The sequence below is a fragment of the Triturus cristatus genome, chromosome 12 (assembly GCF_964204655.1).
Source record: "Triturus cristatus chromosome 12, aTriCri1.1, whole genome shotgun sequence".
In the NCBI taxonomy this organism is placed as follows: domain Eukaryota; kingdom Metazoa; phylum Chordata; class Amphibia; order Caudata; family Salamandridae; genus Triturus; species Triturus cristatus.
Genome location: NC_140595.1, coordinates 426,830,919 through 426,854,978, shown reverse-complemented (window position 1 = coordinate 426,854,978; position 24,060 = coordinate 426,830,919). Strand labels below are relative to the sequence as shown.

The following is a 24,060-nucleotide window of genomic DNA, read 5'->3' as shown; positions in this document are numbered from 1 at the left end:
GCCAGTCATACAAAAAGGGTTCCAGCTCCTGAGAAACAGGAACCACAACTGACACCAGCAGTTGAGGTCACTGAAGGTTGTGCAGCTGAAGAACCTAGAATAGCAGATTCTGAAGAAGCTGACAGAGAACAACCGAGCACAAGTCAGGACGACTGGATACCAGTGGTTGACATGCCGGAGGTGAGTGTTAAAACAAGAAGCATAACCAGATTAAAAAGACAGGAAACTAGAGAGGATCAGTCAGGTGTAAAAGAACAAGCTCAGGTAAGTGTGAATAAAACTGCTGGAGACCCCAAGCACGATCAGAAAGGGAAAGAAATCAATACTCAGACAAACAACAAATGTATTGAACTTGAGCAGGGACAGACAAGTGTAGAAGAACGAGTTTGGGCTGTAGAAAACCAAGGTACAGTAAGACCTGAACAGGACCAGTTAGGAAAGGAAGAACAAGTTCAGGAAGAAGAACAAGCTGGAAAAAGTCCTGAACAAGGCCATCTAGAGGAAGAAGAACATATTCAGGTGGATGATGCCCAAATAAGAAACCCTGAACAAGGTCAGATAGAGAGGGACTCCAAAGACGAAGATAATCAAATTGTGCCACAACATTACGAAAATAAAAGGGTACTCGAAAGAGACGAGGAGAGTGAAAGTGCAGTGCAAGCCAAAAGGATCAGAAAGGGCGATAACTGGCCAGGTGGTGTTAAAGGTTAAAATATCACTCAAAGACTGTCAGTGGGGAACCCAAACAAGTGAATGAAGTCACTAGTCAGTCTGAACAAGAGATTGAGAAGGCCAGATGAAGAAGCCAAAGACTGAGAATCTTGAACAATAAGTTCAAAGGCCCTGAATGGACCTATGTGATTCTTGAAGAACTTGAGAATCTGGATTTAAATGAAGAAAGTGACGAAGAAATAATTGCAGATCAGATTTACGAAGGAGAAGTGAGACCTCCTTGAAGTAACAAGAGAAATAAAATTCGAAAACAGAGTAAAGAAAAGAAGAGAAATCTTCTTTGGCTAAAATGGCTGAGGATAGAGTTACTGGAGGACCAAAACGAAATTGTTTAAAGAAGTGCTGTAGAATCTGTATATGTAGCATATTATTAGTAATCATAGTATGGCTATTATTAATCATAGCAGTTCCTTACTTAATGATAACAGAAAAGAAAAATAACACTGACACAAATGAAAAGTTAGCTAGCATAAAAGGAGATGGAGTAGAATGAGGAGTACCAGATGATTTAGATTTACATCACACTGTGACAGATAACAACACTGCTTTAAATGTATTCACAAAGTTATTGTTTCAGTATGTTGACACCATGGAGATTAGTGATTGTTATGTTTGTATGAAATTACCAGCTTCAGTAGCAGCGGGCGTTACTTATCATCATATACTGTTACCACATGGCATTTCATGTAGTATATTAACCAGTTTATTTTATAGAACAGGAAGATTACAGTATTATTATTTGAACTTAGATGTGATATTTTCAGAGATTCCTATTCGAAAGAGTATGAATCCAGTGCTTACTACTAAAGATGCACAGTTTATGGGTGAATATTTCTTAACTATGAAGTCAATAGGTATAGCAGAGGCACACAAGAATAACTTATCTTGCTCATTAAAAGAAGAAGAAAAAGTAGTTTTGAATTTAGTTGAAGAAAGGAGACAGGACTTTCAAAAGAAAGCTACTGAACAGAAAACACATATTCCATCATGGGCTGAGAAAGAGGGAATTTATACACCTGGCAAGACTCATGCTGCGATGTCCCTAGATTTTGAAAAGAAAGGGAAGATCTGTCTCCATAGATTAAAGACTGACTATAAAAATGTATTTATTGGTTCAAGTGAATGTGAACATAACTTCTTGATTTTTGGAGGTTGGGGACTAAAGGGGAGAACAGATCCAGTGGTTCCTGGAGTTTATTATGTGTGTGGGAATAAAGCTTATTTCAAGCTGCCTGCACAATGGTACGGGAGTTGCTATTTTGGAATAGTATTGCCTAAAGTCTACCACGTAAAAAGAATCACTGGAAGCAAAGAAAACAATAAGGAACTAACCCGTACTAAAAGAGCTAGTTTTTCAGAGATGGTAGGTGATATATTTAGTGCATTGATACCTTCAGTGGGAGTCATTCTGAATTCACTGTGAATTTGTCAATTATCCACAGTAGTTGATCGTCTATCAACTGATACTGCTGGGGATTTCTTAATGATCAATACCAAAATGGTTGCAATTAGATCAAAGAAGGCGGAGTCTGCAAAATGCTGAAAGCGCAACATTGTTGCTCTTACATACTGGACAAAAGTGTAGAAATTGGAGGATACATTAAAAATAAAGATGGAAGAAGAATTGAAACCACTGGAAGTTGATAGTATGTGAAAGAAACTAACAAATAGTGTTACCTCAATAGGGACTTGGTTTGCTAATGTAGGGAAGAGTTTTATAGGTCAAATAATACTACCAATAATTTGTATAACAGTATTAGTCCTAGTAATGATAACATGGTGCAAATGTTGTAAAAATAGAGAAAGATATGAAAGAAGTGGAAAGGGAAAGAAAAGAAAGTATGAAGAAATACATTTGGAAGAAATGAAAGGCGAATTACACCAGAAAATGAAAAACTTTAAAGATAAAAATGAAGAAGGAAATGAAGGGAAAGGAAAGGGAATTGAGATGTGCTAAAGTTGGCATCTGTTTGGTGATGGGTAATTTTGTGATGGCACAAAATGCCATCAGAGAGGGGACTGATAGAGCAAGTACTCGTAGGAAGGAGACCTGCTTGAAGGCAATCTTATAATAACTTGTGACATCATACTAATTAATGTATTGTGTAATTAATATGCACTACATTTCAAATATCAAGAATTAGAGAAGCTTACATATGTGTCTTATTAACAAGTAACTCGAGTGAAATCTAAAATGGCTGCTAACGCAGGAAATTGTATTGCGCATGCGTCAACTACGTCTACGTAGTTATGATGAGCTTTTGCTTAGAGGGAAATTTCTGCACTTGCGCAGACAACTCCAAAATAGCCGCTTTGAAACTCACATGCTAAGCATCTGCTTTGCTGAAACTAAATGACACTATTTTACTAATTACTAATGCGAGGAGAGAATTTAAAAGTAAATGGGATTAGAGTAGAATTAGGTGGTATACAGTGAGTTCATTTTGTTTTAGAATTATTATATTTCATTCTGACTATCTTATTAGTTCGTATTCGGGCCTTTGTCGAAGTCCCAAGTCTATACCCCATGTGATCGTTGCACATGCGCAGCCTAAGTGAGCCAGAAGCCGCACTGACATCCTTGAATGCCATCCAAGAAAAGAAACAGCAACATACCCTGGGAACCAACATGAAGTCCTGTGAAAAGAAGGAAAATAATACTAAATGTATGCTTTGTGATGATAAACAATTGTGAATACGAGTGGGAATTAAGAATTTTAGAATAAAGATGAAGGGGAGGGATCACTAGACAATGAACTAAAGAAAGTTGACTGAAACCTCACATGGTGTGATGATCATCCATTTTGCCTGGCCAACCAGAATTAGGAGTTCTATGAGATTGAAACATTAAGGGGTGGTACATGGCATTAGAAGGGTATAATTGAGGTAGTTTAGTTAATTAGTTAGAACAGAGAGACTGGAATGCTGCAGAGCTCGGGATGCTGTTGGAGTATCGAGCGAATGCTGAAGAAGAATCTTATTGCAGACTTAGAATTTAAGCCAAATAATTAAAAGAAGATCGCGGAAGAATCGAGGAGGAAGATAGTGTCAGAGAAGGGTGCGACGCAGGCTTCTGGTCAAGAAGAGGTCACCTTATCCTGTCCTGAATCCTGTCCTGAATCCTGAAGTCTTTGTCTCCTGTCCTTTCCTGGGGGACCTTTCCCAACTGGTTGGCTAAGGGGTCGGTTTTCACACCATCCTAGGTAACTATAATGTTCTGTAGAGTTTTATTTGTACTGCTCTCTCTATCCTCTTTTCAAAGTACCGTCATTGAAAGTCTTATTAATTTGAATCTTTATCCCTTCCATGGGAGACAGAGACCGTTCTGTACTTTTAATTTGGCTCATATGAATTTCATTTAGATAAACATTTAAAATCTTACCGAGTCTGTGGTTATTCCATTGTAAAGAAAGTAGATTAAATTCAAATCATTTCACCATCAACTAGTTCAACTAATGGTCCATTGACCAGAGGAAATAACTTTTTGATCTGTGAAAGATTTGGTTAGAAATGCTAGAAAAATAAATCTCAGACAGACAATTATAAAATTGACCCCAGTGGATTAAACTCGCCTGTGTGAATGTGTGTGTTTATGGCCCAAGGTGAGTATGAGGTATTAGAGCATCTGAGGATGGTTTACTGCTGGATCAATATCATGGACACAGTATTTTGGCTGGATGATATTGAAACCATAGGATTGTAATATACATTACAATGTAATATATCCCCCTTAGTGGAGAGACTTGCCACACGCAGAACTTAAAAACCACAGAACTGTATCAAACCCGCTAACTCCGGTTACAGTGGGAAAGTGTCAAATGTGAAGTAACCCGACCCCAAACTTGAACACAAATGGTACAAGTCGTTGTTAAATGAGTAGCGGATTGGCTGGAAGTAACACAGAAGGTACTGCTCTACAGCCTTTAGGAGAGCCCTAGAGGCCATCTTACTAAATGGATCTAAACATGGGGGTATTTATCTTCTATGAACTAAAGAATCATGCCCTGATTGTCAGTGATACCCAGAATCATCGTCGAGGTTATGTGTGATGCCATGAGCAGACCATGTGGGAAGCATAATTTATGGTTTGCACAGCTTATTTTCAGTGTTTTTTAGTTTTTGCATTTTAACCATGCCATTCTCTTTCGCTGTAGTTTTTAAAAACATTTCCTTGATTTTTGCAAATAAAGTTAATCAAAGATAGCATCAACTTTTCTTTCACAATGTTTTTTCCGTGTGTAGATAGCTGTCTTGGCCAAGTTTGCCAAGGTGTAGCCAGGGCTTTAAGTGGGCCGGGTCGTGCGCACAGCACCGGCAGTTCTAAAAAGCAGGTGCTGAGACGGGTCCCTATCAGGCTCTACAATTTTGCCCTCACCCTCAGGATGAAACAAAATATCTTAACTCTGCAGCAGTACCACCCTTTGCTGCATTTCATGTAACTTCTAAGTGACTCGTTTTAGTACTTTCGCAGTCTCATAATTTCAGAATTTAAGCATTTACATTATTCTATACAACAAAGCCATAGTTATTGCTTATTTATCTTATGCAACTAACAACCATTGACAAAGTCAATAGTCCTAGCTTGCTGTAGGTGTAGTGTTACTTGTATTATATATCTAGATGCAATGACAGAAGTAGCATATTACCAGTCAGGTGGCATACTACGCTAAGCACAGATATTTTAAGCTTATGTGTTTTAAGCCACGCCCTAGTTACATCAGCCACGCCCCTTTGAGAGAACCACCATTATTTTCATCCCACTTAAAGCCCTGGGTGTAGCAACATTTATTGCTGCCTCATTTGACAAGATGTAACCATTGTGCAATTTGGAACTCTCTTCATTCTGTACTGGCCCCAGGATTCAACTCTCCTCTGAAGTTCTGTATTGCCTGGCCTAAGGAGGAGCAAGTAAAGCAATTTGCAATTGCACACCATGCATAAATATTGCATCTGCCCATAAATTGCAAAATGGTTGAAGAATGACTCCCTAGAAGTGTAGGTTATTGTGCCACCACATCAAAAACGCATGAGCCTAAAGTTCAAGATACCTCAATGCTCTGCCATTGAATCACCACATGTGGCCATGTTGTTTTTATTAATGTCTAATGTCATATTTTAGGATAACAAAGTACTATTTTTTGTCCTTACTGGCAGTCCGGCCTTTTTGTCCAAATTTTCCGGAGCATAAATGTTGAGGTACAAGCAATCTTCCGAATCTGTCAGTGCAGGGATTTCCATTTCCGCCAGTCGCAGCAGCTCTGCCATAATCTTTATGTTTTGCACACACCTGGAAACGATACAGAGTTAAATATTGTTGAGCCAAAAGTAAAACGACAAACTAAAATATTGTGCCGACTTTTTAGGCACTACTACTTTACTGTAAAAGCTCTGACAAACCAACGAGAGTGCAAGCACATAACTTGGTCAGGTGGCAGATTCACCTCCTATTTTAGTTATTTTGTATTGGTACAAATGAAAGCATACAACAGTGCAGTCAGTTTTACAGATAGTATAAATAATCACTGAGAACCACAAAAATCAAAGAATTTTTAAAAAAAGGTCTATTATTCTGACCACTGTTAAAAAAGTCTCAAATCGCTAGTCTTGATTTAGCCGCCGAGCGGAACAACATTTCTGCATTTTAGCCGACTGTTGAATTCGTTGCTGAAAATATCACCCTTTATCCGGCAGATTGTTAATTGACAAAGATCATGTATTATTTGTCCGGAAACCGGATAAATAGTGTGCAGGGAGTTGCCATGACTCTCACCAGAATAACACAAGGAATTCCAGTTAGCGCAAGGTGGAGGCCATCTTAGAATATGTATGCAGAAAAGTGTGTCAAGCATGATATTTTCAAGTAAACCCATGATTCAAACTAAGTTATTCACATACCGCATGGTAAATTACATTTAGAATACAAATATATATATAACAGTGTAGTATTAAAACAAAAAAACTGAAATCTGTGGCTGCATAGTGCTGCTTTGGAGCAAATACAGAAATCGGGCTACAAACTTCTGCTGCAGGAGTTTCAATCTCTGTAAATACACTTTGAGGCATTTGAGCGCGCAGCTGCGCCACATTTGGCTGCGCGGCGCTCTGACATTTCCAAAACGTAGAGATCTGCAGTATTTACAATACGGCACATCCCTAAGTTTTCCCTAACGCTGGCACTAAAATTAGCTGCCTAGCACCAGCGTAGGCACCCTTGTACCAAAGTGCTAGGGTGCTTGCGTTGCAGAGAATGATTGTCTATGTGCATGAAGGTGCGCCTTCCTGCATTTCAAATCGTCATTATTTAATGATTGTTTATGTGTAGGAAGGTTTCTGCACATAATCATTTATGGTGGTTTGCTCTTTTTATGTGTTCTGCAGAATGCAGCACACATAGAAAAAACAAAAACGAGGAGAAATAAGAGTATTTCTCCTCGTTTCGCCATTCTAATGTTTGCTCTTGCATGCTGTTTTTGGCGCTGCCTCAGATTCACAGATCCGTGTAAATCTGAGGCAGCATCAAAAAGCAATGGGTGTTTAAATGGAACACTCACAGCAACACTCATTGCACACCCTTTTCACGCAGTTACCTGCATGAAAGCGTACCATATTTACAAAGCGGCGTTATGCCACAAAAAGTACTTTGTAAAAATGGCAGTGCGCCACATTAACGTCGTTAAGAGTGACATTCCTGTGGCACAATGCCCTTTTAAATATGCCCCCTTGTTCTGCTGTGTGCGTGTTATGGCTTTCTGCATATAAATCACTAAATGCTTGAAAAGAATAATAAGTATGTTTTTTAATACACATTAAACATATTAACTTGTGACAATACAGTTTTAATGTTTATAGCTTCCCTCCTTTAAAGCCTTTGCATAATTTCTGAAGGCCGGTCTCATATTGAGCATTTTATGGTAAGGTGGGGGCTTGTTTTGGGATTTTGTTCAAGGACAATTGTGTTTTTGGGGATTTCAGGCCCGCACCACAGGAGAAGGAGATAAGTAGCATCAATAAGGGAGTGTCGTGCTTAAGTGGGTATCTGGGCCTGATATGGAGGGTGTATCAAGGCTGTTTCTTGTGGAGGCATGGAGAGGTGCCATTTGCGGTCAGAGGTAGTGAGACACAAGATACATAAGGAGGGGAGAAGAGTTGGCCTTACGGCTAGGGCGGTCGACCTCAAATCTGGGGAACTGGGTTCGAGTCTCGGCAAGGACGCACAACTTCCTGTGATTCTGGGCAAATCACTTTATCTCTCTGTGCCTAACAAAAATGAATGTGTTTCCTCATGTAACCTAACTGGTGCTATGTAAAGTGCTCTGATACCCGATTCAGGTCAAGTTCGCGCTATATAAAACTCAGTTAAAAAAAAAAAAGCAACTAGTCAATTAGCATAGAGAGAAGTGTCTGGGACAGAGTATGACAGAGCAATTAGTAGGGTGTTGTTAGGTGTAATTGCAAGTTCCTTAGGCCTTCAGGTCAAGTATGAACATGAGCTTCAGACAAAAATGCACATTAAAACACCTAACTGTTCAGTCAATGCAGGACGCTGGGCATTCTGTGGATTGTGTCAAACTGACAGGATGCTGACATAGCATTTGGTATTATTTGGCAGCTGATACCCACTCCGTTAGCTATGAGATCTCCCAAGCCTCAGAGCCAGAATCCTAAACTGCTCTACTGGCTATCTAATTCCTCCCTTCTTCTCTCAGGACTCCCTGGCCAACTCTCCATTGGCATCTGTGAGCCTTGGCCGTCAGAGCCCAGATAAAAGGTCTTTGGGTCTAGCCACTGAGTCCTGCATTACTTCAGACGTCCCTCCGAGCTTTGGCCAAGTCACTCAAATACCAGCTCCACTCAGAGACATTGACTTAGTGATTAGAGTGATGTCTAAGTTTAATTGACTATTTTTTCATACATTATCAAACAACAACCTAATGAAAGTTGGCTTCTTACTGTGCACTCTCGGGCAAATCCAAATTGCAGTCGCCTTTGAACTTCTCCATATATGCTTACATGGCCACATATATCAGCTCTCTAGTCTATCCTGTGGGTACCCATGGCCACATATATGTCTTTCAGAAGACTGCGCATTGTCCACAGTGCCATTCACATGCTTGAGTTTGTCTTCATCCATCTAAAACTAAGACCATAATTGCACAGTGTAATGCTCCAATCCATCTGTCTCCAGTCCTGACAGTCCCTCCCTTCAGAAAAATGTATGTTGACAATTTTCTCAGGATTCATGGCTGCAATGGATGGCGCTGACTTGGCCAACCCCAACAGTTTATACAGCCAGAGACCTGCCACTGGCAAATCGACCCTTTCTGGGGAAAGCCATCCAGGGAGCTATGGGCAGTGCTGACAGAAGTCAGATGGGGCAATCACAAGCTTGTTGGAATTACATTAAGGGCTTCTGCAATAGAGCATACTGTAGGTTCTGACATGAAAGTTCAAAATGTGGTGGTAATCAACCCCTCACATACTGTGGCATTCAGTCAGGAAGAGGTCAAGGGGTACAAAGTGGAGGTTGGCAGCAGCGCCACAGGAGAGGAGGGAAGGGCAATCAAGCTCTTTAGGAGAGTGTGCATGCCATTTAAAACGAAGCAGCTGCACATCTACTTGCAGTTTAATGGCAGGAGAGAGGCTGCACAGTTATTGTTGCAGGTTTTGAGGTTGGTTTTCATTTGGGCTTTGGCGAGTAAAGGGAGAGGAGTGAAGAAGAGGAGTGAAGAACCAGAACCTTTTGGACCTGGCGGCGCAGGGTACGCTCTAGTCTCCGGAGTTCTCCTGCTCAGCTACACAGAGACACAGGACACTCTGTCGGCGTTAGAAGATCAGATTTATTAGCTGCAGCTAGTACAGTTATCCCAGAAGTACACAAAGTAGGTTCTCAGGAGACTGCCACTTCACTCTGTGGCGCACAACCTTATATACCATATGGAAACATATACATTAACCAAATATACACCCAAAGTATACAAGAAAGAGCCAATGAGGAAAGTTGGAAAACAGGATAGAACCAATAGGAGAGTTTGGAAAACAAAGTATCAGATGACTCACAAAGACCTCTCCTCCAACTATGTTTGTCACCCCTCCCTCAAGCTAATTCATTAACAGATTCATAACTAACTTGCAGGTGGCGAGATACGTTTGTGTGTGTTGGAGGACAGTTGTGAAACGAGAGAATGCTAGCAGAAGACAGTGAAGGCCAGACGATAAGATAAGGTCAGGAAAGAATAGTGTGAACCAACAGATAGTTGAGACGGGGATTAGAAAAGCCAGACAGGGATTAGTGTACTCGGCTAGTCCTAACACCAGCTTTGCAAACAGAGGCAGAAAGCGTATTTCGACACCAGGTTACAGAAAAAGCAGAATAGACTTTGTTCGCCGTGCTGCCTGAGTGATGGCAACACAAAATGGCGGCGGAGCACAAAATGGCGGGTCGATTCGATCGCGATCAGAAATCGAAGTTCCTCAGACCCTCCTTTTGCCAGAACTCAGGCAAGATAGACTCATGCTAATCTGAGTCAATATCGATTGCCATGAGGTCATCGAGCTGTTGCTGTAACATCATCCTTATGTTTTCTGTTACTTGTGGTTTGGGTTTTGGGATGCATATAGTAGCACAAAGGTCACAGATAGCGGGACCACAGTGCATACAAAGGCAGCAGGAGAAAATAATGGTCAGAATTATTTCTAGAAACGTCAATGCTTTCCAACCCCATTTGGACAGTAGTCCCCAAAACCATTCCGTAAAAGACCAATCTCCTTCGTCCTGGTGAATAGACTCAGAGATTATGTGCAACTTGGAGATAGCTTGGTATACTGTCGGAGCGTCATTTGGTATGAAAATACAGCAACTTGACCCGATCAGTTTGCACACTCCACCACGATCGGCAAGAACAAAATCTAAGGCAACTCGATTTTGTAATGTCATAAGACGGTCCGCCTGTAGTTCTGCCGTGATGTTACTTAGGGCTCCTACAGTGATGTCCATTGTAGTCTCTACGACACGGACCAGTTGCCTTATATTTCTGCTGTTGGCCATCGGACCCCAAAAAGGAAGAAATCCTTTAAGGAAATCTCCTCCCTCTTGTCCTGCTGTGTCCTTCGAATCAATAATCCCTCTGCCGTATCTGTTTCGATGATGGTTTGTGGAAGCGGTGTAGGTAGGGGGAAGAAGAAAGGCTATATAACAAGTACCAGAGAAACCCGTTGGTAACCATGTGTAAGACCTATTATAGCAAATGAAATAGGTGCCTTGAGACGGCACTAGAGGAGGCGAGTTCTAAGAGGAATAAACGTACGTGTTGGAGCAGTTATTCCTTTGTATAGTGTCAGAAGAGCGATCGTTTATCTGTAAGCAGAAGTTGCCCTGATGTGGTATAGTCCAAATGGGTAAAGACTTTCCTTTCTTAACTTTATCACTAAGACTAGACATATATTGGGTGACGTTCCAGTTAGTGTACGCTTTTCTTTCATCAATAGAGATTTTACTATTTTCCATGATTTTAGCCAAAGCTACCATTCCCTTAATCAAAGAACTATGACTAAAATCCGGATCGCTAACATGTGAACTAATGGATCGTCTGAATTTGCTTTGATAAGCATTGGAGAAGATGACGAAATAAGCCCAGGCAGAACCCTCATAAGAGAACAGGAGAACTAAATATGGCATTCCTTTCTCTGTGGTATGTGGCACAAGTCCACACACCCAACAGTCAGTTGTATTGACCACTAATTGGTGCTGATGTATTAGCTGGACAAAGGAATTGTTATAATATTCAAGTTCTTCTAATGAGTTCATGTGGAGGAAGAGTATGAAAGAGATGTGGAGAGACAGTAGAAGAGAACGAAGAGGAAGAAGGAGAGACAACTTTTTGCTGCAGAGCATAAATAATCCAACCTATAGATGCCATAACAATACACAATAATATAATAATACATAACGTTATGCTGAAACGACTATACATTATTTTACAGGATCTTTTCTTCATTTCATCTTTTGTCTCTCTTTTGTCTAGTGTAGTTTCCATCTTTCTAATGGATGCTCACGGCAATCTTCCTCAATCGCTCAATTACGATTGTCTGCCGTCCTATGACACTGCAAGTCCTGCAGGCCTATTGCCACTACTCAGGTCGCAATTCAGACTCCTACCGTGACCCTGCAACCGGGACAGAATACTACACCAGAGAGAAATTTTAAGAGTTCTTTGGTCTAGGTCTCAAATCGTATCTTTCTTTCCCAGGAATGTTTTGATCTTGAAACAATGTTCGAGGATTAGTCGTATTCAAGCGACGATGTGATGGTATTGCTTCCTGCAGAATGTCGTCGTCCCCTTTCTCAGACAGTGTCCCATTCAGGTGTGCATCACTAAAGGGTACGAATCGTGGAACCTTTTCACTTTCAAAGTCACCAATGCCCCTGCGTACCCATTGATCGTAGGGCAAAGGTAAAAGCACTTTCTTACAATGCACACCGTGAATCCAATTTTTCTTTCCTTCGACTTTAACTGCTGTTCTCGTAGTGAGTAAAACCATCCGGGGCTCTTTCCACCGCGGTTCCAAATTTCTCGTCCTTTGGAAGTTCTTAATACAGACCCAGTCTCCTGGTCGGATGGAATGACCTGGGTCTGTAGAGGCCTCCGGCAGAGCACTCTGAACCTGTTGATGGAGAACACGCAATGTAGTCGTAAGATCATGCAAGTAGTCAATCAACATTGGATATGGCACGTCTGAGTATTTCTTAGGGCGAGGGACACCCCAGACGTTAGCCAGGCGTCCAAAAACCACTTCGTATGGGCTAAGTCCCAAACGAGAGTGTACTGCATTTCTGGTGGATAACAAGGCTAATGGCAAAGCATCGGGCCAATTGAGTCCTGTACTTGCTTGAACCTTTGCTAGCTTTAATTTCAAGGTTCCGTTGTAACATTCTACTAAACCCGCTGACTGTGGATGATTTGCCGCATGGAACTTTTGCTTGATACCAAGACCTGCACAAACTTTCTGCATGACTTGGCCAACAAATTCACTCCCATTGTCACTCCAGACAATGCGCGGCAAACCAAACCTGGGGAAGAATTCTTTCAGTAGAATTTTAGCTGTGGATAAGGCTGTGCTATCTTTTAAAGGGTATGCTTCTATCCATCTTGAAAAGGCGCATACTACCACCAGAACATATTTGAGGTTGTTGCATCGTTCCATATGAATATAATTGATTTGCAACACCTCAAATGGATATGTTGGGTAAGCAAAGTGACCTGCTGGAGTTGGGGTTCCCTTTCCCGGGTTGTACATTAAACAAATAATACAATACTTCACTACATTGTCTGCGCATTTTGGGATTTGTTCGTTTCTCCACACTGGAGCCAGAAGTTTGCATATACCTTTTGCACTTAAGTGGGCTGGACCATGTGCCATAGTAACCACTGGGAGTACATAAGGCATCTGGCAACAGCCAACGTTGATGTTCAGATAGTTCCATCCAACAACCCATCTCATCTAACATTCTGGTACTTTCTTTCCACTTGTTTAACTCCCTCTCTGAAGCCTCTTTCTGAATCGCTTTTACACTTTCCTCTGTATCCTCATACATTCCTCTCTCTCTAACCCAATTCGCAGGACCCGCCACATACATTCGACTTGTAACCTCTCTTGCTGTCTTTTTCGCTATTCCATCTGCAAATGCATTTCCTCGACCAACATCATCTTTAATCTTTTTGTGTGCACTACACTTCACGATTGCTATTTGGGTGGGTAAGGCAAGTGATTCGAGTAGATCAGTCACTAACTGACCATGTTGTATTTTGGTGCCATGTGAAGTGAGAAAACCCCTTTCCTTCCAGAGACGCCCAAAATTGAACGCTACACCAAAAGCATATTGGCTGTCGGTGTATTCGTTCACTCTCTTTCCCTTTGACAATTCACACGCTCTCGTTAATGCTATCAATTCTGCTGCCTGCGCTGAATTGTGTCTAATGCGTGGTTTCCACAACTGTATGTAGAGTAGTTACAGCATAGGCTGAAACTGTATCTCCATTAGGCCTTTTAAAGCAAGAACCGTCTACCCATAGAGTTCCATCCGGATTCTCTAGCGGTGTGTCTTTCAAATCAATTCTTCCCTTTGTCTCTTCCTCGGTACGGAAGAAACAATCATGTTGCTCCTCAACACTTTTCTCATCCGGAAGGGGCAACAGAGTAGCTGGATTTAGGGTATTACATCGTTTAATGTGTATGTGACTAGCTAAAAGTGTCAGCTCGTATCCAGTTAGACGAGCACTCGTCAGGTGCTGCGTTTTTGTTCTGTTTAATAAAGTATCCACTGCATGTGGCACCATGACAATAAGATTGCTATCCAACACCACTCCAGCAGACTGTCGAATAGAAATTGCTGCTGCTGCTGTCGCTTTGAGACAACTGGGCAATGCTTTAGCTACAGGTTCTAACGTAGCCGAAAAATAGGCACATGGCCGCTGTTTGTCTCCGAACTGCTGTGTTAGAACTGACAATGCACAACCTTCTCTCTCGTGAACATAGAGCGTAAAAGGCTTAGTGTAATCAGGGGTGCCTAGTACAGGAGCAGAACACAGAGCAGTACGTAAGTCAGAAAAGCTCTTTTGGCACTCATCAGTCCAAGGAAGGGGCTGAGGCGTATCTTTTAAAGTGAGTGCCAATAAAGGTTTGGCCAACAAAGAGAAGTTAGGGATCCACTGTCTACAGTAAGAAGTAATACCCAGAAAGGCACGTACTTCTCTTTGTGTTGATGGCACGGACATTTGCGTAATCGCCTGAATTCGTTCTGGTGTTAATCGTCGTCCCTCCTTTGATAGGAGATGACCCAAGTAGGTAACCTCTCGACAAACATATTGTAGTTTGGAAGGTGAAACCTTGTGATTCAGATTAAACAAATGACGTAATAATGCAACAGTGACATCTTTGCAGATATCTTCTGAATCAGCGGCGACTAACAAGTCATCCATGTACTGTATAAGAGCAGCACCAGACGGCAAATGAAAAGTATCAAGATGACATTTTAAAGCTTGGCTGTAAATGGAGGGACTTTCACAATAGCGCTGAGGTGGACGCTTAAACCGGAAGCTTCGGCCTCCAAGAGAGAAGCCAAAAATGTCCCTACTCTCTTCTGCAATAGGAATACTAAAGAAGGCATTGTTTAGATCGATAGCAGAGAACCAAGTCACTGTGGAAGGTATCATTGTCAACAGAGCAATGATATCTGGAACAACAGGAAATTGTGGGACAACAATTTTGTTTACCTCCCGCAGATCAATTACAAAACGATATACAGGTGGTTGAGAAGGGTCAGTGTGTTTGAGAACAGGAAGAATTGGACTATTGCATGTGTTACCTCTTGTTTCTTCAACCACACCCTTCTGGATCAAGTCATGAATGATTTCCAAAAGCGCTTTTTCACTCTCAGTAGAGATTCTATACTGTGGGGTATGCGGTAATTCAACATTGGGCTTGAGAGTGACAACATAAGGTGGAATCTCAAGACAACCCACGTCATTCGGACCCGTGGCCCAAAGCGCTGCTGAAAGAGAAAGCAATTCAGGTGAAAACTGATCTTTGGACAAATACATTGGGGAGATCAATTTCTGTCCTAAAGTAAGATGTACACCAGAAGGAGAACAATATATTGTAGCATGCATTCTTTTCAATAGGTCTAGACACAACTGATTTTCACCGCAGCCATTCGTCAACAGAAGTGGAGCTTCCAAATCATAAGGACCAACTGAAATAGGCAAAGGGCAAGAAACTGGATTACGAACAGGGGCGCCAGAAAATCCTACAGAAACATTTGTTAAGCTAGACAAAGGTGTCCCAGGGAGTTTGGAATGAATGATAGAACTTCTCATTGCCCCAGTAGCTAGAAGAAATGGCTCTGAAAAACCCAATGTAGTGACGTTAACATAAGGTCCATTCTGATCTACTGGGATTGACACAACTCCCTTACTTTGTCCATGGCTGTCCTAGTTAGCATGAAGACTTTCATTCTCGCCTTCAATGTAATGGTCTTCATTGCAATACTGTGCAGACCTCACATTTTGCTGGTCAAAGTAGTTCACGGAATTGGGAGAAAGAAGGGCACGCTGTTCTTGAGTCTACACACCCCGACCTCGACCTCTGTTTGCTGACTGGAGGCCAGCACGACCTCGTGGAGCAGATAATGCTCCGTTGCGTTGCAATAAAACCGGACAACTATTCTTAAAATGACCTTCCTCTCTACAATAGGCACATTGATTAGGTCCTAATAAAGGTCGTGGAATGTATGGCTCAGGTTTTTGATACAACCTCTGTAGCTGCGGAGGCTGTTGGAATTGAGGCTGAACATAACGCGGAGGATAGGCTTGTTGCAAGAGAACCTTCATTTTTAATTATTTCGTCTTTTTCTCTTGGTTTTCTTTTTCTTCTTTATCCCTGTTTTCATAATATTGTGCAGTAGCCAATATCTGAGCAGAAGAAGAAACAGCCCATTAACTTTCTGAATCTTTTAATTTGTGTGACAGCTCGGGAAGCAAATTAAATACGAATTTGTCCACAAATAATCGCTGTCCACCTTCTGTAGCCATGTCTTGACCACTGTGACCAATAAAGGTCTCTTCGAAACGAGTAAAGAAATCAGAGACACTTTCATCTTTCTTTTGTTTGCATGCTGCTAGTTTATCCCAATTTACTCTCAATGCAGGCATCATAGTTTTCATTAATGTAATGATTCTACCAGGGAGTTCCGAGATCAGAGCGTCAGGCTTTGCACCACCCACTTGATCCCTATCTGTGGTAGTTATAACATCCCAAGTAGCACCTAATTCCTGCGCGTGATCCTCTCTACGGATCTTAGCCCATTTTGTCTGTGGGACTACATTTCCCATCAACATGTCAATATCTGCTAGGTTCATAATGCAAGCATCAACTGTCTGTGATAATTCTTTATAATAACCTGCAGGGTTTTTACGAGGATCTGGTAGAGTCTGCTTAAGGGCCAAAACTTCAGATCTCTTCCAAGGGACATGTACCCATATACGCTGGAAATGAGCAGGGATAGGTGGATTAGCACCTACTCCCGCAACCTCTTCCTTCCATACTGGAGGAACCTCTCTCATAGGATAATTTTTCAACGTCAGTCTAACCGACGGATCAGAATCAGGGAAAGCCTGAGAGGACAATATGGATCTATAAGAAATAAGTGTCCTTACAGCTTTCTCAACTTTAGAACCCACAACAAGTCCTTTATCAAAATCTGTCTGAACATCTAGTAGATCTTGTGGGATCGGACTCGAACTCACATCTTCCCATTCTTTAATAAGTGTATCGCACATTACATTAAAAACATATCTTTGCGTAGGCGCATTCCATTGCAAAAAGGTAGGCATAATATCGAGCACACTGTATTGTGGACCCTTTTTGATCCATCTTTGTGAAAGAGAGTCCAACCTTTCTCGTTCTTCAAAATCTGGGAACTGACTACGAGACTGTCTTCGAGCAAAAGCCGAAAACAAATTTAAAGCTCCAAAGAAAGGAGATAGAATACCAGTGACTGTGTCTGTAAGACGCTTACGCACAGACGGAGAATTAGACATAAGAATTGGAGACAAAGTATTAGGAGGACTGACAGAAGGAGAACCGATAATTGCAGGAGGAGCAGAAGGCAAAGGAGATCTAAGATCAGGTGATGAGGGCAAAGAAGTCGAGGTTAACGGTAAAACCGGCAAGGGCGGTAATACTGGAGGAGGCAAATGCGGAAGAGCCGGAACAGACGGAGGTACCGCTGGCGGCTGAACCGGCTGTAACGGCTGAGGTGTATTGGCACTTTGTGCATAGGGCGGAGGCAACCTTAATAAATGGGACATTAGGGGATCTTCTTCTAGATCTTTCTTATTATCGGGAGGAGAAACAGGCAACACCGGATAGCATTTATCTATCGCCATACGATGCTGTCTTTCTGAAATTTCAGTCGCATTATCAATTTCATCGTCTTTAAACTGTTGGGCAGCCTGTATAATTGTCATACCCTGTGTTTTCCTATCTCATTTTGCTTGTTTAATTTCTTTCTGTTTGGCTTCCTTACGCCAAAGGCGGAAAGAGTCAAACATTGCCGGCCGGGCTTTTCTTTTGAATAAAACTGCTTCTAAATTGTCTAGCACATCAGGATCAAAACTACCGTTTTCTGGCCATTTTAGAACACCATCTTTCTTTGTGTATCGGGTCCATGTCTCGTTAAAGGCAATGTGGCCAATACCATGTTTTGAATAGAGCTCATATGTGGGAGTTCCAACCGAAGGAATCGGACAAGAATCCTCAAGTCGGGAATCCCTATTACAACCAAAGCAACAAATTCTACCAAACTTAGTCAGACCAGGCATCTCGTGATGTCACCAGACTGTTCACAAACTTCAAGGGAGTAAAACTCAGTTTACGCAGCACAAATGCACTTACCCTCGGCTTTGTTTATTGCAATAGACAAATCTAAGGACCGAAGAAAAACAAAGAACCAAAATTGTGGGCGCGACCCACGAAAATACTTAACTAAGGACGTCTTCTCCCACCAACAGAGGCCCGTCTATCGTCTCGCCTTACGATACATCATCAAAGGAAGGGCCAAAGCAGGGCGGCAGTCAGGGCAGTGGTTGTCAGTAGCCGTCAGGAAGGAGTAACCGCGCTGCAAAAGACCTTCATGCCACTTTCGACATACAGGGGTCGCTTAATGTGGCTCGCGAACCCTCTGGAATTTTCTTGCGGGGTTCCTCACAACCTTCGGGCAGAACCGGTACCACTGAAGCCGCCCCACATTGGGCGCCAGTTGAAGAACCAGAACCTTTTGGACCTGGCAGCGCAGGGTACGCCCTAGTCTCCGGAGTTCTCCTGCTCAGCTACACAGAGACACGGGACACTCTGTCGGCGTTAGAAGATCAGATTTATTAGCTGCAGCTAGTACAGTTATCCTAGAAGTACACAAAGTAGGTTCTCAGGAGACTGCCACTTCACTCTGTGGCGCACAACCTTATATACCATATGGAAACATATACATTAACCAAATATACACGCAAAGTATACAAGAAAGAGCCAATAAGGAAAGTTGGAAAACAGGATAGAACCAATAGGAGAGTTTGGAAAACAAAGTATCAGATGACTCGAAAAGACCTCTCCTCCAACTATGTTTGTCACCCTCCCTCAAGCTAATTCATTAACAGATTCATAACTAACTTGCAGGTGGCGAGAAACGTTTGTGTGTGTTGGAGGACAGTTGTGAAACGAGAGAATGCTAGCAGAAGACAGTGAAGGCCAGACGATAAGATAAGGTCAGGAAAGAATAGTGTGAACCAACAGATAGTTGAGACGGGGATTAGAAAAGCCAGACAGGGATTAGTGTACTCGGCTAGTCCTAACACCAGCTTTGCAAACAGAGGCAGAAAGCGTATTTCGACACCAGGTTACAGAAAAAGCAGAATAGACTTTGTTCGCCGTGCTGCCTGAGTGATGGCAACACAAAATGGCGGCGGAGCACAAAATGGCGGGTCGATTCGATCGCGATCAGAAATCGAAGTTCCTCAGGAGGTGCGCTCCTCTGAGTTCCGGATTTTGAAAAGATTGATAATATTACCTATAGATGTGGTTCCAAAGGAAAAGAGGGGTGAACCCAGACTGAGTCAACATATGTCATGATCAGAGGAGCAATCAGCTATTGACTTCATATCAGAGGAGCTGACCTCTTTCAAATATTCTTCAGTGGATGTGGCCATGGAAGTAGTGCGAGAGGCCGGTCCAGAAGCATATATGCCAAACAGTGATGTAAAGTCAGAGATCAGACTTTTGCAGGTGTATTGAGTTGTTGACTCAGTTCACATGGAAGCCAGAGTATAAGAAAGTTGTCATATTGTGATTGTTGGATGAGAAGTTGGAAGGTGATGACAATCAGAGACATTCAAGTACTGCTGGGCCATTTAAACATTGCCCGTTGGGTAGTCTGGAACGGAAGAACATTTTCTAGAAGGACTGGTGTAGCGCTGGCTGGCTACAGTTTGCAGCATCAGAGGGTGAGGTTGGAAGCAAGGGTGAAAGCAGATTTGAGAATGTAGAAAAGAAGGAGAAGAGGTACAATGGTACAATCAGATTTACTGATTGTAACAAGTGACAAGGGCCGTTGGAAGGTTTTGGCAGGGCAGATGGTGCACGGATCAGTGGCTGGAAGACTGGATGAAGGAGGGCAATAGTATTGCATTTTTTTGTCTTCTCTCCATTGGTGGTGGCATTGCTGTTTGTGGAAATCACTTTAGAAACAAGTGAGTTTTGCTTAACGTGAACAATATGGCAATCGGGCACATTGAAAATAGTCAGGCTGCTCACTGAGCATGGGTTTTGGAGTTGTTACGAGTTTTTGTCTTAGGATCTTTTAATGTAAATATTATTTTTAAGGCAAAACATGCTACAGATGTCGACAATGTCATTGCCAATATGTTATCTCATTTGCAGTGGAGGAGATTCTATGGGCTTCTACTACATGGAGATTGGGAGAAAAATTCAATGCTGCAAGACCTACATGCTGTAAGAAAATGGTTTGAGGGTTTTGTTGGAGTGGAAAATCACATCTACTAATTGTGACGAGAGAAACCCAACCTGACATTTTCTGAGAGAAAAATGTATAAACATGCACCAAATACACGTTATAGAAAAGATGACAAAACCAAAGATTTTTAGTTTCTGCATTGTAGAAGCATTCAGGAAAAGTGTAGTTTAGATGATATTATTTGTATAAGTAACATAGGTTGTGATTTACTAAAGAAAATAATTATATTTTATCCACGTGTGTTAGGAATACGTGCAAATGATGAAGTCTTGCGCTATAAAGTTTACCTCTATTTGTTGCTGAAATATCATTTATATGAAAGAATAACCAATGAGATTTATCTAATAGTATGATTAATTCTGATTTTGATAGTTAATTTACTAAAATCTACTTCTTTGTGTGTGTAACAATGTGCACCGAAAATGACCAAAGAAAAGTGGGTGCAAAACATTTATATTTGATTTTTTTTTTAAATAAAAATTTATTGAGCAGAGCATCAAGAACAAAGCAATCACATATACACTACATTAACAGGGGTCAATAATAAGCTAACATTTTTAATAAGATCCATATTAATTAACATTCAATTCACTATACAAGCTATCTCTACAGAATTTATATCAGCAAGGAGCTCAACTTTTAGTAAGATTTTTGATGATGCTTTCGTGAAACATATATAGAATGTACTTCACCTATATTACAATCTATTTTGATTGAAATGATATAAAAAATATATGATTTGAAATGTATTTACACGTTGGTACATACAAAAAGTTATAAGTATCCTGTATTGACACTTAATATTTGTAACCCTACAAAATGTTCCTAAGTGCATCAGAGGTTATGCTAAAACATGACACTTTCATGATCTTTTACGCAATATATGCTTATAATTCTATTTATTCTGTGTTATATATAATCCAAAATGAAAATGGGCATGAATGCATTTAGGATGGTTTCTGCTTCTCTAAGCTCACCTTTTGTGAGAGCCTTTCACAGTTCAACAGATTAAATACAACTGTGTTTTTCTTACTGAGATCTCATATACTGTTTGATAGATTTGCTACAAATCTCATACCATTTCAAGACATCTGCCTGGGAAACTGTACTCTTGAACTTTCTCCTATGCTCTAACTAAAAGAGCATTGTTTTAACATTTCACATGCTGGATGGCTTAAGGACTGCGTAATTGTCCCACCTATATCTCTGCATTTTGTGTCTTCTTTATGTTGCCTGATACACAATCCAGATGAACTGACCAACGGATTGAGTGGTCTGATCAGATGAGGTGACACCAGGTGGTGTCACCCCCGGAAACTCTAAGAACATAATATCATCTGATTTAACGGTTTTGAGCCGTCTTCTCTTGAGAACACTTGAGCATTGGGCTTTTGAGCACTCTGTATTATTACAGCGATTTGCAGTTTGTTGGCGATTGATGCATTGCCTGTTGATTACGAACTGCTAATGAAGATTTGCAGAACTTACTGGCAAATTTAGTTGCCTGATGGGACTCATCCGGCTTCTTTGCTGATGCATATGCTCTATGCGCTTAGTGGTCCCTTCCTTCGGGGACTACTTGAACTGGCTAATTCGTATCCCTTTCAAAACTCTTGAGATTTGATACTTATTTGACCTTTACTAATTTGTCTTATTACCTGATGCAATCTATTGATGCACTTATCTATTTCAATAATTTGATAAACTAATCTAAATTTACTAATTTGACTCAGCTGGTATGATTTTTCCTTATATAAATCAATGTGTATTTCCAATTTGGGTTTACTAATGACTAGAGGAGATTATATTAGAGAGATCACCGAGCACCAAATTCTAATTTTATTATTCTGTATAGCTTTAGCTGAACTTTTTGTGTGTATGATTTTGGCTCACCTATATTTCTGCAGGAGATTTGAGCCAGCAATGATAAACCTATGTCTTTATAGTATTGTCCTGAGGGTAATCTATATGAGCTTGATATCAAATTTGTAGTACAGTTGTCAATTCCTGGGTCCTCATTGGATGACTGAGGGGACCTTTGATATCCAACCCCTCTCGGCACAAAGCAAGGTCCATCGGAGGACCAAGAGAGTGGTAAAATCAAATTCTGAAATTTCCCCATCCATAGTTTTGGGCCCGGTAGACACTACAGCAGTTATTCTGGTAGCGTGTCGGATGGTTTGTTGTCCGATGAAGGTAGGATATAAGGGGGAAATCCTTACTGAGACCCCTATTCAAACTTTGATTAAGATTTAGACCAAATCCAAAGCTCTATGTTCAGTCGAAGGTGTCCAATTACCAGTGTTGGAGGAATAGGATGACAGCAATGAGATTGTGGAGTGAGTATCAATAGGGTTGCGCGTCATTGCTTAGAGCTTAGATTGCAGTAATAAGGCTGTGTGAGGTTATGCAAAGTTTTAGAGTTGTGTTGAGTGATGCGATTTTTGTAGTAAGGGTGGTTTCAGTATGGAATATGCTGAGTAAGACAGTCTGCTGTGGTTTTGAAGGGGCTGTGCGTGAGACATTGTCAGCATTACCACTAAGTGAAGGGAACTTTCTATAGGGAGTTTGAGAATTACGGTCATTACAGGTGTTCCCAGTGCACAGGGAACATTTGTTATGATTAAAGTGAGGTCGCGTTGGACGAGATTTTTCAGTTCGAGTAAATGTTATGGGAGTTAGATTTGAGTATTGTTGATTCTGTTGAGTGAGTGAAAATCTATAATTTCTTTTGGTGGAGCAGGCAGGGGTTTTGAAATGCTTGTATTTTTTGTGAATATTGCTAGAAGAAAACATGCTTGTGATAATTGTGAAGGAGGGGAAGTTGCTGCAAGGAGTGAGGTGACATCACCGAGGTGCCTCACTGGTATTGGTTGGTTGGTGTAACGCCACGCTGGGATAGGTTGACAACGTCATAGAGGTGCTGCGCTGGTATTGGTTGATTGAAACTAAACAAGGAAGTGAATATTGGAATTTATGCAATAAATCATTTGTAAAGGACAATATTATCAGTTGGGAAAAATGAAAATGTTATAAACGTTAAAGAGCTTGATACAGAGAGATGTGCCTGTACCCACTAGAGAAAGGGTACCTGTACCACATGAGGGTGCACCAGCTTTATACATGACATAAGAGAGAGGATATTACACATGTACATGGCTTGAGTATTGGATATAAAACACTGAGAATGACTGACCCTTAGCTTTTTCACAGTATGGAACACTTAGCATTCAAATTCTTGACAATTTATGAAGACTTTATATGAGATTAAACCACCTCAGAGACCTATGCAATTTGAAGCTCTTAGTGAATGGGAACACATAGCACACGAGAAAGAGAAACCAAAGTATCAGGTAAGGTACAAAACCACTTTGAATCAATATGCTGAGGCTAGCTGGGATGCACAGCAGAGAGCTTGAAGAACAGATATAGCCAAAGGACCTCAAATGTATCCTGTACGGTAAACAAAATTTACCACAAATACTTTTCCCCGCAGGCTATTACAACCCGGCCGTTACAATGACCACGTTGTAACAATGCATACCATTACCCCATAAGTCATAACAACGACTTGCGGAGGGGTCAGAAGGTAATTGGTTTAAAACCCAACACCTCCCTACTGTTGAACAGACTGGAGTTGGACTAGTAAATTATACCATTCCAACATTCAGCGCCCCCCAGAGCAAGTCGTTGTTATGATTTGCAGGGTAAAGGTATGTGTTGTTACAACACGGTCATTGTAATGACCG

At 41.2% G+C, this 24,060-nt stretch overlaps 1 protein-coding gene across 1 annotated transcript in view; it reads right to left on the bottom strand.

Moving 5' to 3' along the window:
* LOC146776058 (cocaine esterase-like) overlaps positions 1-24,060 on the bottom strand; it is a 605,874-nt gene that overhangs the window by 385,382 nt on the left and 196,432 nt on the right. The window contains exon 4 of the mRNA XM_085638256.1: positions 5,881-6,019. Within this exon, the coding sequence (XP_085494382.1) occupies positions 5,881-6,019 (139 nt within the window). The remainder of the gene's footprint in view (positions 1-5,880; positions 6,020-24,060) is intronic.